Source organism: Apodemus sylvaticus, chromosome 9 (assembly GCF_947179515.1).
Source record: "Apodemus sylvaticus chromosome 9, mApoSyl1.1, whole genome shotgun sequence".
Classification (NCBI taxonomy): domain Eukaryota; kingdom Metazoa; phylum Chordata; class Mammalia; order Rodentia; family Muridae; genus Apodemus; species Apodemus sylvaticus.
Genome location: NC_067480.1, coordinates 6684883 through 6705770, shown reverse-complemented (window position 1 = coordinate 6705770; position 20888 = coordinate 6684883). Strand labels below are relative to the sequence as shown.

Genomic DNA, 20888 nt, shown 5'->3' with positions numbered 1-20888 from the left:
CCTGGTCCTCATTCACCTCTGGAAAGGGATCTTGAATTGTACTTGCTAATCTATGGCAAGTGTGTGTGTACTGCAGCCATCAGCCCATGTGCTGACAGGAGTGTAGAACACACCCCTCCAACCATGCTGTGGATGTCTAGATAGTTCTGTGTCTATCTGGCATCATTATGGGGCCAGAACCTTATGCAGACAAACCCTGCTGATCTTTCCCACGTGTCTTCCAGAGAGATGTAATGCAAAAATGTTCTCTAAATTTCTCAGACAGTTCTTCTGAGATTAACTTTGCATATCAATCATGAAAGTGCCTTGTATTTATTTCGCATTATGTAAGCTGTTGACATCACAGGGTATGTGCAACTGTAATAAGCCATGCTTTTGCTAACATTAAATTGTATCCATCTAAATTGATAAGTGGAACTGTGGTGTGCTTTCCACCTTATGTAAATCGGGACTTCTGTCTAGTTCTAACAGTGGTTGACTCCAGAAAGAAACACTGAGATGCACACTCTACTTTGAACACGTGGCTGCTTTATTGGTTCATTGGAACAGCATCACATTTATAACTTGGCAGGATATCCATTGAGGACTGACATGATTGCCTGACCTGGATTTTGGGAACATAATCAACAAACAAAAGTGAGAAACAGTTCTGAGAAGGTCTCGGTCAGAACGATGGCAGGGGCAGTGGAGACAGGGGACAGAAAGGAAGGGCAGCTAGGTGAGGGCAGAGTTAGAGTAAGGACAGAGGAATGGGAGAATATGCACTGTTGTAAAGTCTAAAACAAAGGATTCTGTTAGTGCTATTCAAGCATCAATGCTTGAGTGTACTTTTCGTAAGAGACAAAGGAAAACTCAAGAATAATCAAAACAGCATATGCATTTATATCTATAGTGGACAGTCTATTTTATTTTATCCCAAATTATCTAAGTATGTTAACACCCCTCAGGGAACACATTTATTACGAAAGCATTACCAACCATGGTAATCTGTATCTATATTCAAATGTGACTCCGAGGCAGGATTGCTGTTTGATGGTCCCTGCCTCGCTCAGAGCAATTGCTTAGCTTTCTTAGCATGGCATCTGTTTTGTAAGACCATGATCCTCCAGAGAGGGGATGCAGGCTGTACTGCTCCAGCAGGAGAGACTGTGCACTCTTGTTAGGCAAGTGAACCATGACTCCTGGGCACTGACATCTCAGGAAAGGAAGAGCCCCCTCCTGGGATGCCCCCAAGCTCCACTGTGAGGAACCAGAACTCTGTCTCATACTTAGAAACCAGAGAGACTGATTTGATACCTAGAAAATGCAATTAGTCATTTAGACCTGATTCAAATATTTGATATTTCCCCCTTGGGTTTGTAGAAAAAAATAAGCCAATCTGATCTACTTGCAAATATCTGGTTGCTAGAACCTTGATTTATGGCATAACTGAACAGCCACACTGAAGCAGCATTTAGATCAGGGTTCGACTGGGGCAGCCTGGCTACTAAGTCAGAGAGATGAATGGGGTCTTCATTGTAAATGTTATTTTCCCTGTTGTTTCCATGCTGAAGTTCCTTTTCACACGAAGATAAATGTCTGGTGGGATTAAAGAGAAAGAATCTTGCTATTAGTTTCTGTCTCTCTGGAGAGCAACCTGTGGCTTTGGGGACAGGCTGACAGACTACCTGGGTCTTAAAACAAACTTCAAAGAGTAGCTGCTCCAGTAAAAATTCTCCCCCCCCCCCACTCTCAGATTAGACTCTATAAAATCGATGTCCAAACACCATTAGAGGGCCCAAAATATGAACTATTTTCATCATGGAGGAAGAAAAATTGACCTTGCTTGACTTGAGTATAAGCATCTCAGTAGAAGCTGAACCACAGTTTTCTGTAACTTCATATTGTTACAATGAAACAGACAGTAATAGCAAGACTTCCCCTTTACTTTTCTTCACTTTGCTTTCTATTATTATTATGATTATTATGATGATTATTATTGTTGTTGTTTTTGCATCTCAAGAGCACTTTCTGGAACCAGTGAGGGACCATCAGTTGAGTCTGCAGGGTCAGAGAGAGGGCTGGCAGTGATCATCTCTGACAGCTCGTCTGCTCAGACTCCTGTCAGTACTGCTGAGAGGTATTCAGGCAGATCCACATGTGGAGCGGCCATAATTTTAGGAGTTTCACAACATATAATTTTGTTGAATTTGCATTCAAATAAATGCTAGCTTAAAAAATGCACCTGCTTGTTTCTATGACAACAGACACAATGAAGCGATGCTCAGGATGATGTGAAGATGGCTGTCACTCTGCTATTGCTGTTATTTTTTCTTGAACAATGTATCAAATTCTCTTTTTGCTACCATCACTCAACTGCTTGATTTACTTCAGCAGACAAAATGGTGTCAATGAAGTCTAAGAAATGTACATTGATATAAAGGAATGAAAAAAATTATTCTGTGGTTACGGTGGAGACTATTTTTTATTGACTTTTCTGATTGGCTAATCCATGTTCTTTTGTAATCAGTAGGGGCAAAGCAGTTGGTAGCTAGGGAAGAGTATGGCTCAGTGATAACTCCCTAATTAATGTATGTTTCAAAATATTTATTGCTTTCAATAACAGTAACTTTAAACATGTTATGCCGTGTCTTAATATATATCACACAATACATAATGATCCAACATGTTTTAAATATGTATCTTGAAATATGTATAGTGGAAAAAATTTACTTTTAGTCTCCTGTTTCTAAAATAACTATTATGACTATAGAAAGTAATAAACTTGCCAAAGGAACATGAAATTGTGTTTTTTAAAATACCAGAAAGCTCATATTATCACTAAACATTATACTTAAAATAGCAAATTACTAATGAATACGTAAGTTACCTCATATAAGGTGATGACTCCATATGTTTGTGTCGGCTCTCTCCACTGGAGAAATATTTTCTCTTCAAAGGCACTGCCTTGGATGGATTCAGTGGGGACAGCTCCTGGAACTAGAGAGGATGTGAAAGATGAATGTGAGGGACCCAAGGAGGCCTTAGCGATTCATAGAGGTTATAGATCTCAATAGCCTATAGATACATTTGCATTTCTGTACAAAATCTAAAGCTATTTTAACTACACAGTCCCTGTGAAATGATTTAATCTTTTATCTACTGTCATCTATCCTATCTATCTATCTATCTATCTATCTATCTATCTATCCATCTTCTATCTACCTCTCATCTATCTCTCTTTCTATCTAGCTATCTATCATCTGTCTATCTGGCTATCATCATACATATATACATATATATATATAATCTATTACTTATATTTATCATATATTTATGTATTATCTATTATCTATCATTTATCTTCATTTGTTCCATCCATCTATACATCTATCCATCTAACTACCATCCATCCAACCATCTACTCTATCTACCAAGATAACTCAGAGCAGGCCAGCAGCTCAGAAGTCCGTACAGAAGACAGCACAGCAGCGTGGCTCTTAAGTAGAAATAGCCAAATGTTCATTGTCATATGAATGGATAAACATTTCAATCAAGAATTTTAAATGGAGACCGGAGAGACACTTTAGACTGTGTGAGGATATGAGTAGCCTTTTAATTGTCAGCAAGTCTGTCTCCAACTGGACAGATGCCTAGAATTTCAAAAGAAAGTGAAAGATTTCACATTTTAAACTCATTTTTATTTGAGGGCATGCTCATGGGTAGAGTGATAGCCTTCGTCTTTAGTCTAAATGACATCAAGTATTTAATAGGAGGGTGCTTTATGAATGCCTGTGGGTTGAGCTGAATGGTATTCAAGGCTCTCCAATAATTAAATATTCAGGTTAGAAAACCAGCAGCCCCTACTTGGATTTCACTTGCCTGAATTTTTAAAATGATTTAAGTCAATTTCTAATGTATAGCATCTGAGCAACATATAAAAATGAATGTAATCATTCATCCAAGGCTGAAGAAAGCAACAGAACATTGTGTTGAAACAAAGTAACACATGGCATTACTAAGGGAGGGCATTGGTGAGTTCAGAGGATGCTCCAATTCTAGACTTCAGGCTTAGACTGCTTATCACAACCGGAAGCTGCAACGGGCCAGGCCTGATGAAGTGGTACCTATCCTCATCTTTGGGTTTCCTCCAAGGGTTTCTTATGACATCATCCCTTTTCTCACAGCATCAACACAACTACATGAGTGGTTGCTTTATTGCATGGTATGGTAGTTTATATTTGAAAATATTTGTGTAGGTTCAGGAATAAAAAGGGAAAACGGAAGAAATCAAGCTAAACCAGAATGGGATGTATTCAAATTATGTTGGCTTGAAGGACAAGAAAAAAATTTAAAACGACTTAGAAAAAACATGGTAACAGAAGTTATTGTGGAAAGAGAACTTTCAGTGGGGCAGGCGAGATGGCTCAGTGGATGAATGTACCTGTGGCCTAGCTCACAGCCTGAGCACCACACTAGGGACTTACATAGTGGCACATAGGACCAACTCTTGACAGTTTTCATCTGAAATCCACACGGACGCAGTGGTATATGTGAGTCCACACACATGCAGACACAGATAAGTGCAAAATAAATAATATAATATATAATAAAAAGAAGGCTTTAAGTGGACTCATCAATAATTATAAAGCTTAGAATATAAAAATAGCTTATTTTTATTCAGAGGAGTAATTGATAGCAATAAAACTACATGTGAACTCAGGCTGAAGATTTGTTTTTAGAAGTTCTAGGATTCTGGATTTTACAGAAGTAGCCATAACACCTGTCCTCTGATACCATCAATGGTGATCAAAAGATAATTTGCATGCACTCCCTGATAAAATATACATCCCAGGAACATGTGATTCGAGAACAAAATGATGCTGGGTAAACCAGAGTCACAATGAGCTGTTGCTTTTCTCTTTAGACTTGGTATTGTTTGACAATTATTCTATTTGTCTTTCTTCCTCCTATCTTCTTTGAAGTAGGTTTTTGTTTGAGAAAATGCAATTTGCAATAATAGTTCTTTTCTAATTAGCTGACTGCTGTGGAGCTATATAAAACAATAGGTTTTTATTTGCAAATACTACAAGGCTTAATTCCTGAGACTAGTTAGATAATTTAAACAAAGATCCAAAATTAGCAATCCTGACATTTTGACAGGATTCCAAAGAATTCTCAACATAAATCACTTTTCACTTTGAAACTTCAAGGAGTTGGGTGAGTTCTCTCCGGGTCTGATCTAGTTTGATAAAACGGCTATATTTCATCTCCTATTGGATCTGCAATAGTGTTAGTTAAAATAGTAATAGCATGTTTATCAGTAATACTTTCTCATTTCATGTAAAGACTGCTTTTGTATTTTTGGATATTTATCAATCTCCTCCAGGTAATGCATATTGCTACAGATGAAAAATATGTTTTATTCATGAAAGTAGCCTTTACACACACTAAATAATGATAACATATTAAGATATGTTACCACATGTAAATGAGAGATTCATAGCTCTCTCTACAGTTCAGAGGAGAAGGGGTGGAAGAGATACAAGAGCCAGCAGTCAGGGAGATCTTCAGGGTGAGCCACGGCCATGCCATCCCAGGCTCCCCCTGAGTAGGACTCCTACCCTGTGTCTGTCCTGGGATTTCAGTGGAAGGATGAGAAGGAATGCTGGGTAAAGGCAGTGGAATCAGCAGTTTGTGGAACTGACTAACATCTCAAACAAGCATTGCTCACTCCAATGGGATAATAAAATAGTAAGAACTACCTACAATACTATAGACTTGCCATATAGAAAAGTGTCACATGACTAATAAGAAGCCAAGTATAAGGACTGACTATGAGCCTAGACCTAATTATAACCCTGCCCTCTAAAGCTTGGGGACTGTCCCAGAAGAGGGTTCAGGAAGCAGATGAGCGGGAGGATAGGGTGTGGGGCTACACAGGAGCATCTCTAGACTCATAGAACCACTGTGACTATTGTAGTTGTCTGTACCAGGCCCACACGAAGACCAAATCTACAATAGTCAGTCAAAGAGGAGGGGTGTGCATGGGGCTCTACACTGTACTTCTTAACTATTAGCTGTGAAAGGTTTTGGGAGAAGGAGAGATTGCTGTCCTTAGCTGTGTGTCCAGAACTGAGTCCAACAGTCTCCAGTGGATGTCTCTAAACCCGAGGTACACAGATTGTCCTGGTTAATGTAAGTGGACCAAAGAATAAAAATCAAAAAAACAAAAAAACAAAAAAAACCGGATCAACATAAACATAAGGGAGAGAAGAGGGATAAGAGGAAGGGTGGAGAGGGGGATGGTAACATTGTTTCAAAGAAACCAGCTTTGTTTGAAAAGCAGACATTTTGAAGAGACATAGCATTGAGAAGCACTCACGGTCTTCATCCGTCTGCACAGTGAGTTCTTGGCTTTCCTTACGCCCCTCCGGGTTCATGAGAATGAGCTTCACACTGACGTTGGTGTACGGGGACAGGTTGGTGATTGTGTGCTGAGGGTGTGAATTATCTGTGTCCCAGCTTACTTCTTCTCGCACCTGCTCCTGCCCTCCAACCTGGTAACAGTAGTGCACTGTGAGATTATAACTGTGGCAACGAGTTACATTGTATCCAAATGGCTCCCAGCGGATGGTGATTTGTCGAGATTTGACCTCTACAACTTCCAGTTTTCTCGGGCCGCGCATGGGATCTGTTTTAAAAGAGAAGAAAAACACAGGAGGGAAGAGTTAATAAGGTAGAGCCCGTATATCATAGGAATGTGAATGATACACAAGAAATATATGTATTTTGAGTAATATGAATTAAATTATGCAAAGAATGATTAAGCTTGATTTTGCAGTGGGGGTACTAAGACAAACACATAAGCATTACTGAATACCTACTGTGTGTCTCAGGATTGGGCAAAGAAAGAGTAAACAAGAAGGCTCTGCTTTGCCACAGCCGTGGTTCATCAATAATTACAATTTTTAGTAAGGACACAATAGATGTGTAAACTTATGAAATGATGGTCATGGTTCACTAGGCATTTAAAACAGTTCTGAGACCGGGATGCTTCCATTCCCAATAGATAGATCTCAGTTCCGTGGGCCCAATCAGGCTCAATGACTTGGTCAGAGTCAAGGATGGATGATTCTGATGCGACAAGGAAATGGGGCTTTGGGGTATTACTGATTTCTAAGCATGATGGAAGGACACAATGCAACATGCAGTAGCAATCCTGAGTATTTAATTCTGAGTCAGAGTGCTGGGGAGAATCCTTCCCCTTCTGCTCCTAATCTATGGAAGCAGAAGTTCGGGGCATGGCCTCCTGCTCAGCCTTCCTAGACACAACCACTCCTGCTGGAAGGAGCCAGAAATGTGGTTGGCTGCCTTGTGTCTGAAGATTGCATTGAACTCCCAGGTGCCCCGCCTCCTGGTGCCTGCTTCTAACAATGGTCCTCACGCTGCTTCTCCTGTGTAATTTAGGGACCAACGGCAAGACAAAAATGGCCCCAAGGAATACAGTGTGGCAATGGGAAAGGATATTCCTTGAAAGGATATTCCTTGTGGATGAACTAATTCTTTTTATATTTAAATATGAGTGTTAGAAATCAAACTTAAAATTACCAATGTTAGGGCAAAACCATAATGAAGTTACTTTGAAACAGCATCAAGGTTTCTTTCAGATTAGTGACCTTTTATAATGTACAGGTAATGTCACATATTATTTAATGCTCTATTAGTCAAATATATATGAAACTTTCAAGAAACCTAAGATCTCTTACAGATTAGCAGGTATCTCTGCCCCGTCTTCCTGTTCAATCACGAGTCTCCAGGAGGGACTTGCTAAAGTACTCTCCCAAGGTTTGCAGCAACCTCGCTAATAAGATGACTGATTGCCTCAGATACTAGCTTAAACAAGTAGCACTGCTCTAACTTCATTTCACTGGGAGACTATTTTGCAGCGCATACATTAGTCAGCTTCAGTGTGCCTCGCCTAAGAAAATACATGTTTACACAAAGCCTCGGGATTATAAAGCTAAGCAGTGTTGTCTGTCTGCTGGTAAAGTTCTCACAGAATACATGCTTCCCTTCTCTTTGTGAGTGCCTTTAGGAATTCTGGCAAGGCAAAATGAAGCCTCAAGCTTTTCATTCCTCAGAAATCGAACATCTCCATGACCAACTGTCTAAGACCACTGTTGCATGAGGGTCATAATTAACAGTCAATAGATGTATGAGTTGCCCTAACTCTTGGATGAAGAGCCTGGCTCAAATTGGCCAGCATCCTCAAGTACCAGACTCACCCAATGCAAAGTTATCTTACACGGGCATCTACAGAGAGCAGACTGTCCTTCACACAGGATGTCTCATGTCCCCTGGTGGGTCCACCAGGAATGGACCAAAGTCCAGAAATATATGAACAGAGCAGATTGGACTCAGTGGATTCTTAACACAGTAACAACAAAAGAGGGTGTAGTTTTGGGAGAATGTGGGAGGTAGGAGTGTATTTGTAAAGAGTCAGAGGAAGGAATTGGGGATCAATATGATCAAAATGCAGACTATTCAGCATGAAATTCTCAAAAATTCAAAAGAAGCATTTTTTTTTAAAGATCGCCCACCCCTTATAATTTTTAGCTTCATGTTCAAACAAAAGCAGACACACATTATGGAGAAACCGCATTTGGAATTTTGGCCCTTTCCCAGGCTACCTGTATACAGAGCAACCAAGCAAACCTCCTAGTCAGCCCAGTGACCAGACGGGAGTCCACAGATAACTCCGTCGTAGCATGCTCTTGCTAACGTGATGTTTAGCTGGTTAGATGGATTTAGTGGAATTCCTGCTTATGGAGAGATGGGTCTTTCAGATGTTGTGACACATCTATTAAACACCTCAGAGGCTTTGTCAAGGGTGTGTAGCTCTGTTGTATCTATGGATGTACAGTGGATACAGTGTGGCCAGGTCAGTGTCAACAGAGGGAGGTATGAATCCCATCAACAGGGCATCATTACAAAAGTCACATTGGCCACTTCTCCTATTTGTTAACAGTTGGGGAGAAATTGAATCAACAAATTAAGGATTAAATGGTCTACTCTAAGTAGGATACTATCATTTCCTCCTGCTAGAACCCAGAGGCCAAGGAAAGTGAGCCAAGGCAATGGGCGTAGTTAAACAAAAATCAACCAAACAAATATAGTAACACATCCCCAGTGTAGGTGGAACTCAAGTGTTAGAGCATCCATCTGAGGTTCTGGGGGCAAAAAAACCATGTAAAATCAAACCAAACAGTTAAACATGAAATGCTAAGAGATACACCACAACATTTAAGTGGTTTCCCATGTGCTGCTATGCACCTGCGGTGCTTTCTCTCTTCAGTGATACTATAGCTAGATCAAGTTGAGAGACTAAGCCTTCGACAACTCATCCCAAGTAACCTTCTCTCTCTCTCTCTCTCTCTCTCTCTCTCTCTCTCTCTCTCTCTCTCTCTCTCTCTCTCTCTCTCCCTCCCTCCCTCCTCCTCTCTCTCCTCCTCTCTCTCTCTCCTTCTCTTCCCTCTCCCTCTCCCACTCCCTCTCCCTCTCTCTCTCTCTCCCTCTCTCTCTCTCTCTCTCTCTCTCCCCCTTTTCCAGGCTGCCAAATTTAATGTGAACCAGCAAAGACTTTAAAAGGGCTTGCCTCTCAAGTTAGCCTTTTATGCTGCCTCCAGTTTCAAAGTTTCTGTAGAGATATTTCAATTAGTGTGCCGCTAACTGTGAACAAGCCATTTCAGGGGGATACTGATGCCAGTGAGTTACACTGATGGCTGCTCAAGGCTTTCTGAGGGGCATTGTTGTGGAAACAGATCACACGGTAGCAACTCCATAAGCAGAAATGTGGGGCTTCAGTAAGGCTAATTGGAACATATACTGCATTCCTGAGAGTGCAATACAAACACCACCCTCACCTACCAAGCTCCCCTGACATGCCATTAGTCCATTCTATGAGAACAATATAGATCGCTTCCAGTTAGAAACCAGGGCAATAAACTATATGCACAGGACCAGTAGTTACAGGAGATTTGCTCCTCATTCTTCACGAACCCCAAAGACAGGGCTGAGGATAGGAATTGATTCCAAGGCCATTTCTCTTTTCACTCATACCCTCCGGATACACGGACACAACCTGCCTTCTTGACAAGCCCCGTTGGAGTGAATCCTGAGGCCAGCTGGTCCTGTGCGAGCTCATTGGCTCGTGATGTGCTACCAGGACAGTGTCCCTCAGGGGTACCAGGCAGCCACCACAGGAAGCTTAGTCAGGAAGCCCCAGCGATTCCCACACAGGCCCAGGGCATTTTTCATTTCGTTCTCTTTCTGCCAGATTGAGGCAGGCTTCCAGTGGAGAGGCCTGACAGTTACATTCCTGACCCGAGGGAGCAGCAGGCCCAGTTCTAGCCTCCAGCCTTCTTGGTATCCTATTTAATCAGCCATCCCGGCTCCGGCACCCTCGTCCCTTTCTCTGAGTAAGGGCAGATGCTGACTGATAGGATCAATTTCCATTGCAGGCTCAATTCGCGGCTCATTTCTCTGGAACCCTGCACTTTACCTCCCATTACTTCTGCAGTGCTTTTTCAGAAACTCAATTTCAGAACCTGTGAGAGATATTTGGGTGTAATTTTAGGATCCTGTCATCGATAATCAAAAACATAGATTACAACCAGCGCTCTCCCTAACAGGTTTTACTTCCCTACCTCTTCGTGAACCACACAGGGGTCTATTACAATGCCAGGAATAACACTGAAATGTGGTGGCCCCTTCCGGACCTGAGGCTCTTTCATTTCTGCTCAGGAGTCTCACAAAGGAGAGCAGAAACACAATAAACCTGCCGCTTCATTTACTTCACCATTCAGCTGAATCAGAGTGAAGACCCTGTTAATCCATGGTACTTTGGCTTCCCCAGTGATTCAGCATTCCTAAACAGCCATGATTCCAAACCCACAGCATGGTTTGCAAGTGGCATGGCTGTGATTTTGGAACCAGTCAAACCTTTCTAAAGTTTAAAATGCATCTTTACTATCCAAGCTGAACTGTATTAACTTTATACCCTGCCGCCCCAGACATCTGTACACCTGGGGTGCGGCTCTATGCATTAAAGCTTGTTTGATACTTATTTTATACTCTGTACAATGTCCCCTGTCAGAAAAATTTTCACAGATGCTACATTAATACCTTTTACATCACAACCAGAAAGAAGGACTGCCCCGAGAGCACTGTGGAGTCCAGTCAGGTCAGTCCAAGGTCAACCCAGCCTATACTGTACAATGCAATCAAGTTCTCAAAATAATGAAATGAAGCAACGGCAAGAAGGCAAACCCTGAAATTAATTTGCTTTTAAACATACAAAATCATCTAGAAGTAGAGAGTAGTTCTACTTTCTAACAGACAAGCTGAGTTCCAAATGTGTTAATTTAGACGCAGCCTGGCAGTGCAGACCAGTAAGTTTAGCTCTTTGGGAGGCTGAGGCAAGAGGGGGTTCTCACTTTCAAGACCTGCCAGGGACATGTAAGTTCAAGGTCACCCTAAGTTAACAAGAAAGAGCCTACCAGAGGGGGAAACAGTAGAGATTTAAGAGTTTAATAGCTATAACAAGTGTTCTCAAGAATAAATGTTTTAAAAAAAGACACTCAGGGTCAAATATTCTATCTTATCCCTTGGTTTAGGTTGAACATAGTCTCAAGGTTTAAGGGCTGATGTATAAGGGTAATTAATATACTATCCCATGTCTCTGGACACACATGTCACTTTGACTATTTACATCTAAACTGCAACAAAGAGTTGGGATTCTTTCTTTCTTTCTTTCTTTCTTTCTTTCTTTCTTTCTTTCTTTCTTTCTTTCTTTCTTTCTTTCTTTCTTTCTTTCTTTCTTATATGTAAGTACACTGTAGCTGTCTTCACACACACCAGAACAGGGCATCAGATCTCATTACAGATGATTGTGAGCCACCATGTGGTTTCTGGGATTTGAACTCAGGACCTTTGGAAGAGTAGTTGGTCCTCTTACCTGCTGAGCCATCTCACCAGCCCAAGAGTTGGGATTCTTACTTACTGTTATTAAACACTGGAAGAATTTCCTTATATAACAATATGACTAGGAAGTATCTTTTTGGTGGGAACACAGACTTTCTTAGACAAAGGGCCAAATACTTCACAAGAACTCCAAATACCAGCCCACAGGTAAACCTAGAGGAAAACATTTTCCAGTAGAGTTGGATGACCCTGGGAGAAGTGTGTCAGCCATAGGTGTGTTCGGTCTGGGGCTTAGGATGGACACTTAAAAAATAAAGAACTCTGTGCGGTGCTTACCAGAACAGAAGGCAGAGTATGAGGGAGAATGTGTTTACTATGTCCATGGATGCTGTGAATAGTGGTCCACAATTGTGAGCCCAGCACTCAGCAGGCAGCACAAGGAGAGGCAGATGCTGTAAGTTCACAGAGCTGAAGACAAGTAACTATGAGAGCTCAGCTCTGAATGGCTACCTCTATCAAACAGACCCCATCCGAGGCTCAGGGGACATCTTGGAAGTCCAGGGAGAAGAGTGTGGACCAGAAGAGCTGTGAGATGCTGATCTCCGGGTACACTGCTGCATGCGCCAGCTCACTGCCTTATCTGAACAGGACCAAACCAGTCGAGATTCCAACAAGAATAGGGGAGGCGCCCTTGAGGCCCCAACCCTATCAGAGGAGCTACTGGTAGTTGGTGGCTGCTGAGGGAGTGAGGGCTTATGTCTTTGGAGTATATGGTCACTGGTATGTTGCTCTGACCCAGTGAATAGCCACACAGAGAAGTGCATATAGTGGCTATTCCTGGTTGTCAACTTGACTATAACTGGAATGAACTACAATCCAGAATTGGAAGGCTCACCTGTGATCCTAATTTGGAGGCTGGGAGATACAAGTTTCTGACCTGGATCTTGGCTTGGAGATATTGAGAGATAGTGGTTATGAATCCCGGAAGACTAAGACAAGGTCATCTGGGACAAGGCAAGTCCCAGATCCAGGCATGGTGGCACACATCTTTAATCTGGGCCACACCTGCTGGAGGCAATGTTCTACATAAGAACACTGGAAGAAGGAAGATTTGCTCTCTCTTCTTCACCTGCTTGCCTTGTGAGACTGAGCAACTCCTTGGACTTCCATTCCCAGCTGCTGCTGACCACTGTTGGGAGTTGGACTACAGGCTGTAAGTCGTCAACCAATGCCCTTACTATATAGAGACTGCCCATAAGTTCTGTGACTCTAGAACCCTGACTAATACATAGTGCCTATGAGCAACACTAATGAATCAGACCGAGACTAAGTAGACATGAAGCTGGGATGGAGACATGCTTGGGTCACTACGAGGAGTAGGAGGTAAGCGATGCAAAGGGTGGGTATGACCAAAATACATGGCTGGCGCTTTCAAAGTCCAAATAAAAATATTATTTAAAATATGATGCAGGAGGGGAAAATCACCCAGCACAATATATATATATACTGAAACAAAAACAAAAACCTGACATCAGCATTGTGCTTTCGTTGACATTTTCATTGAAGGAGATAAACATGACTTCAGAGACTCCTACTGAGGGTGTTTCCTACCAGTGTGATGGACTACTAAAAGTTAAGATGCAAGAAGAGCCATGGGGGTGCTGGGAACCCAACATGGGCTATCTGGAGGAGTAGTGGGTGCTCTTAACCACTGAACCATCTCTCCAGACCTATGTAATTGAAAATCTTCATACCAAAACTATAAATGAATATGACTGTATGAATAATCTATTTCATTCCCCAGTGCAGACTCTAACGTTATACACATAATATTCAAATCCATCCTTAGCCTCATGAAATGGTATGAGGCAAGAGTAATTATAATGATTTGCCATTTAAAAAAATCTATTAATGTAATTCATCACACCGTTCAATTGGTTCGGAAAGAGTATTTGTTAAAATATCCATAATTTAAAAGCTATTAGAAAATTAAGAAAAGAATGTACTTTCCCAACCATGATTAGCAAGCATTGTTCTTTACATTAACAAGCTGGGCTGGAACACAAGCTGAACAGCCGACTGCTTCTACGCAATCCTTCCCTGTGATTCAACTCAGTCAACAGTAAAAGGTACAGGAGGGAAGGAAGGGAAGGCAAGCTCGCGTCTGTACGACTATATAATATACAGCCAGTGCTAAGCGTGTATTTTAGTGCACATGTGGGTCCCACAAACTATAGGACACAGCAAATGTTCAGCAAGTGACCAAATATGAGACTCCTATACTAATTCTCTGAATTTGGACATATTAATAACAAACAGACAGGAACTTAAATTTTCTTCCCATTGACTGTGGGGACAGATGATATAAAGTGCTCGGGCACGGCGTGCCCCAGGGATCGGCAGAAAAATAAAGCAAGCGTGCATCCAAGCCACACGGTGCTGAATAAAAATGCAAGTCAAGGAAGGTTCCTATGATGTAATTTTATAAAACTGAAAGTGTGCAAAAGGGAATTAGCATATGCGATACAAAACAAGCAGATACCCTAAGATAGGAGAGAAAGGAATTATTATAAGAAAACTCAGAATACTGGCATATTGGCTTGGAGGCATAATGGGAGAAAACACATGCCATGCATAGGCTCTAGAGATACCTGGTTTTAAGTCACTTCTTGTGATGCCACGTTATGGGAGCTGCCACTATTATTTTATGTTTATTGTCACTTTATAAGACATTTGGTGGTTACTGTTACAAAGAGATGGGGATGTCTCAGGGCAGTTGACTCTTGGACACATTGTCTCTCAGGGGAGAAGGATGCTTTCTTCTACCAGTCGGAAAGGGGAGGACTCACAGGCCACAGAAGAGAAGCCTGCACTGCTGTGGGAGGTATCCACGAGGTGGAATCCTCCAACTTGGAAGCCATGGAAAGCATCTTTTTTCAGTGCTGTACAGCAGCTTTGTACCCACAACCTTCTCATCCCTGCATCCAAAGGCTGGGCCTGAGAGCTGAGACTATGCCTGAGCACAACCCATGTGCTTACATCCGGTGCTTAGGGCCATCCAGAGGGCATCTCATTATCTCTCACAGTACTGATGGCACACTTCACAGGGGAACTCTGGGGTTTTTGCCCCAGGAAGGAGAAAGTACTCCAAGAGATAACTGTCTAACACAAAGGCTAGTCCACACGGTATCTTTATGTCAATTAGGGATCGTAGCCAATGAAATATCTACTTCCTTGAATCCTGTTTAGGCTCATCTGTTAGAAAACTACTGCAAAAAGATATATACGGGGGCTGGGGAGATGGCTCAGTGGTGAAGAACAATGAATGTTCTTCCAGAGGACCCGGGTTCAATACCCAGCAACTAAATGGCAGCTCACAACTGGATGTATCTCCAAGATCTGACACCCTCACACAGGCGTGAACCAATGCACATAAAAGAAGTGTGGATACTTAGATCCTTCTTGGAAGGTGGATCAAAATACCCATGGATCACAGCCAACCAATAGACTGAGCACAGGGTCCTCAATGGAGCAGCTAGAGAAAGGAGCCAAGGAGCTGAAGAAGTTTGCAGCCCTGCAGGAGGAACAACAATATGAACCAACCAGTACCCCCAGAGCTCCCAGGGACTAAACCACCAACCACAGAGTACACATGGAGGGACCCATGGCTCCGGCTGTATATGTAGCAGAGGATGGCCTTTTCAGACATCAATGAGAGGAGAGGCCATTTGTCCTATGAAAGATTGATGTCCCAGTGTGGGAGAATGCCAGGTCAGGAAAGTAAGGGGGAGGGGTCGGTAAGGAGGGGGAGGGGGATGGGATAGGGGATTTTTGGAGGGGTAACAAGGAAAAGGGATACCATTTGAAATGTAAATAAAGCAAATATCTAATAAAATAAAAATTATTATAAAAATATCAAATATAACTTAGATACTTAGGGTTTACTTAAAGGATTTTCTAAATATAAAATATAGTATCATATAAAGTTATTTTAAAAAATTTTAAGAAAGATATATATATATATCGTTTGTGGTATTTCTGGTACTTTATGTTAATTATAATTATATCATGTATACCACACATAGCTAAATACGATATGAATCAATGTGTACAGGCACATGTCTATATGCTTGATAATATATAAGTTATATGATTAAAGAGGTATATTGTGCTACACACACATATATACATATATATATATACACATAATCTGTGACTATATGTACTTATATTTATCTATCACAAACTCCACAGTTTTGAGAGATTCTTTCTATAGATAACAATTTCAAGGCGTATGATAAACCCAGACTACAGGAGTGAATATACTGGAAGTCATGTTTGGGGAAGTCATTTTTATAATTTTTCCCCTCCAAGAAACTAACAGCTTTTATTTATTGAGTAAGTCTCATAATTCATATTTACCATGAAATACTTAAGATGTATTTTCTGAAGGTTCCAACCTCACACATCAATCTTATCTATCCCCTATGCTACTGTCAGGGTGCCTTCCTAAGGATAGTTTACACACCAATCAAAGGGCCAAGATTTAAAAATATTTCCATTAGAAAGCCATAGAAATTAACTGAGCATATGACCTTGTTTCACACACCGCTGAGGGGTATCTGTCTGCTGTGCTTCAAGCACAGCTTTCTCTGGAAAACTCCCATCTCTGTGCAGATAGAGCTGCCCTTCAATGAAGAAACAATCTCCAATCCCATTCCAGCTTCTAGATAATGACTGTTAGTTCAGTGAGAAGCTAGAAATAATCCTACAGCCACACGGTCCAAATCTCAAAGAGACTCTGACGACTGAGGCTCTATGTCTGCTTTATCATTTCCTAGGACAATTAAGCTACATGTCTCACTCTGTACCTAAAAGCAAGCATTGCCCTTCAAGATGCCTATCTTTCTTCAACTGACATGGTTTTCAAAAAAGCATCAACTCAGATTATAACAATGAGTAAATATTGTTATTTGATTTTCATGAGTTAATTTTGGAAATACCCTAATTCTTCCACATTTACTATTTCCACTTTTATTGCTTGCCTCCTTGCCTCCTTGTTAATAAAGTGTCATGTGACACAGCCCAGGGTGGTCTGTGCAGCTTACACCGAAGCGGAATTCCAACTGTGTTCCTTCTGCCTCAACCCCTCCAGCATCTATACCCAGAGGAAATTAAAAGTCCCCACGTCAAAGACCCATCTGTAGTTCCAAGATCTTTCAGTCACTACTTAACCATTATTTAGGGAAGGTTATCAGCATTTTTTGCATGTGAGTGTGAGCAAGTGCCTGCCAGAGGACAGCATGGAGGTCAGAGGAAAACTTCTGGGAGCTGGTTCTCTCCTTTTGCCTTGCTTGAGGCAAGGTATCAGCAGTTTTGCCGAGATATGCTCTAGGCAGTGGCCATCAGCTTCTGGATGACTCTGTGTCTTCCTTCCACATTTCCACTGCTGTATTGGGATGACAGACGCATGCCACAGGCCACTGCATCTTACTTGTGATGTGGGTTCCTGAGGCTAACTCCAGTTTCCAGCTTGTGCTACAAGCATGATCACAGGCTGAGCCATCCCGCCAGTCCCCCAGTGCGGGAATCACTGACTGGCTGACGACTGGCTGATGGGCGCTAACTCACTAACTACACACTGCTACACACTCACTGGGTATGACTCAGCCACAGACACAGAATGCTTTCCCATCGTTGAAGGAGCCAAGACGGAGCTGAATTATTTTTACTTTCTATAAGATTCCCTCCATTTCTGTGTTGTGCCAGTGTTCCACGCCATCCCCTCACCAGATCCGTTTCTCTAAGGGCTTTGAACTCAGTCCAGGCACTGCATATGGCGCCCACGATCCACACAGACAACTTTGTCCTGGCTTGAAATCCTTGGTGAAATCACCATTTGTGGTATAAAAGAAACAGTTCAGGTTCTATTCAATGAGATTGTTGAATTGTTACAAGGGACGGGATGGACAAACCACATTTCATCCTACAGATGACCTTTATGTGGACACTGTTGTGTGAAATAAAGTAAGGAAGTAAGGCTCAGTAAAAGACTTCCTGGGTATTTATTTCAGACTATATAACTCAGGAGGAGGCAAAATGATTTTTCAGAACTGTCAGAAATTGGTTTGAAATAGGTTTTGACCCTTTCTAACCCTCATAAAGCTGTGGTGTCTACAGAAAATCTTAGAAATCTGGGACTGATATTTAGCCTATGGCAAAAAAAAAAAAAGAATAAAAAATACCCAGGTTTTCTGACAAGTAAGTGTGACCTTTGGTAGAAAACGGACGAACAGAAGGCTATCTCAGCTTTACCCACAGGGGACCATTTTCTCTCGCTACTTCTAAACAGATAAATGTTATTTAAATATTTTCCATGTTCAGAGACTCTTGTGTTAGCATTTAAAATCTTTTCATGATCACATGGTTTTTCTGCTTGAAGTTGTTTATATATCTGGACAAATGGTTTTTACAACAAACCACACTCCAGTCTGCTAGATTGATGGCTATACTATAATTACTTGTCTGTGTTTCCATCAACAGTTTGTTTGTAAAAAGACTTCCTCGGTATCAGAAAATGATTAATGCATCGGTTCTTAGTTGAAACCCTGGTCTGAGGGCTGGGCCTACATCTTGTGGCACAGCATTAACACACTATATGCTCTCCTTTCAGTCTTCAGTTCGTAACTCTCCAGAGACAAGCGTCCTCTGACCACATCGGTCTGTCCCCCCTTGCTCATCCTTTACAGCATCTTGAGAATGGAAAGGGTGAGACAGGGAGGATCCAGATGGGCCTGGTGCTCAGGAGGACAGACAGGGGTATGACCCTGAAGGAAAGAAAAGCTCTCTTCTTTCAGAAGATAAGAAGCAGAACCACCGGAAATGACATCTGCTCCTTCCATTAATCTGGGCACGACACTTCCAGAGGACCCTGCTATACCACTCCTGGGCATATACCCAGAGGATTCCCTGGAATGTAATAAGAACACATGCTCCACTATGTTCATAGCAGCCCTATTTATAATAGCCAGAAGCTGGAAAGAACCCAGGTATCCCTCAATGGAGGAATGGATACAGAAAATGTGGTATATTTACACAATGGAGTACTATTCAGCCATTAGAAACAATGAATTCATGAAATTCTTAGACAAATGGATGGAGCTGGAGAACATCATACTAAGTGAGGTAACCCAGTCTCAAAAGATCAATCATGGTATGCACTCACTGGTAAGTGGATATTAGCCTAGAAACTTTGAATACCCAAGACATAATCCACATATTAAATGATGTCCAAGAAAAAAGGAGGAGTGGCCCCTGGTTCTGGAAAGGCTCAGTGCAGCAATATAGGGCAATACCAGAACAGGGAAGTGGGAAGGGGTGGATGGGGGAACAGGGGGAGGGAAGAGAGCTTATGGGACTTTCGGGGAGTAGGGACCCAGAAAAGGGGAAATCATTTAAAATGTAAATAAAGAATATACCGAATTTGAAAAATATACAAAAAAAAAAAAAAATCAAGGTCCCTGGAGCTCATTCCCTTAAAGGCTTGTTGACCTCCCTTCTGGGCTGGCCTTGTCTTTAGCTTTCATTTGCTGAAAGCTAGCCTTTGTTTGGTGACAACTCATCTACGGTCACATTTTCCTTTTAACACTAAGCTTAAGTGTCATGTGAGGCAGTTCAGTTTCCTGACTCCATATGTAGAATGGCAATGGAAAGTTTTTGCCAAATCTTTCCTTGGAATGCCAGAAACCAAGCCACTGCTCCCTTAAATGTTTCATTGTCATTTATTCCACTGAGATGTGTGTCTTCATATGCCTTTAAGGCTGGCCTATTCCAGCCGGGTGGTGGTGGCGCACTCCTGTAATCGCAGCACTCTGGGAGGCAGAGGCAGGCTGATTTCTGAGTTCAAGGCCAGCCTGGTCTACAGAGTGAGTTCTAGGACAGCTAGGGCTATACAGAGAAAGACTTGGGGGAAAAAAACACACACACAAAAAAACCACAACCAAATGGCAACAACTGTCTCCTTCAAATGAGAGCTCATCTCCTAATATTACAAACTACGTTAGAAAAGGTTCCAGAGAGTTTTCACCTCATAGCCCAGAAGCATGAAGAAAGGTATGAAGCCAGCCTGGCCATCAGGAATCTCTTGTCTTGTCACCAGATACCATCCATTCTGTCTTGTTCCCTCTATCCTGGTCTGGAGGAGAAGGGGACCTTGCTGGAGATCTCCTAATGTGCAGAGCTATTCACACAGACACACACACACACACACACACACACGCACACACACACACACACACACACGCGCGCGTACTTAGGTTCAGTACTCAACACTGGAGGGCACTTGAGTTGTGACTAACAGAGGATCATTTCTTCAGCTCTTGTGGGCTGCTAACCTTTCTGTGTAAAACTCGGCCAGACTCTAACCTCCTTGAGCTAAATGCCATCGAAGCTGACACACCCAAGAGCCAGTGCATGGCTAACTCCTCACTGGAGTACTGTGCTCCATCAGTGTGCAGTTTGTTTGCTAATTCTGGTAATAGCTGAGGTCTGTGTGGTATGTCATGCGCTGTGACATTCACTCAGTGACTGCTGTTAACTCTCCTGAAACAGCTATGCTTTGTACAGTGGCAAAAAGTTCAAATTTTCATGAGTCTACATAGATAGCAATTAGATTGGGTTGCCGATACCTTTAAAAATAACAACAATCTATCTTGCCAAGCAACTTGGCTGTTTCCATCCTTTGTGCTTCATTACTCTTTTTACTGAGGTAAAGAGGTAAAGAGGTAGACTTCCCACATGCAAGTCATGGTGCTGTTGGAATGCATCTACAGACATTTTATTTTTGTAGACTTGGTGGCAAAAGCTTGTGGGGAGGTAGAATTTAGGAGTGTGTATGCCAGGGCAAACATGTGAAGATGGCGCTT

General features: G+C 41.9%; 1 protein-coding gene across 1 annotated transcript in view; it reads right to left on the bottom strand.

The window, feature by feature from the left end:
* Nucleotides 1–20888, bottom strand: part of Ptprm (protein tyrosine phosphatase receptor type M) — a 525410-nt gene that overhangs the window by 277257 nt on the left and 227265 nt on the right. Inside the window, exons 8-9 of the mRNA XM_052193354.1 lie at nt 6365–6673; nt 2870–2979 (exon numbers count right to left, since the gene is read on the bottom strand). Coding sequence (XP_052049314.1) covers nt 2870–2979; nt 6365–6673 — 419 coding nt within the window. The remainder of the gene's footprint in view (nt 1–2869; nt 2980–6364; nt 6674–20888) is intronic.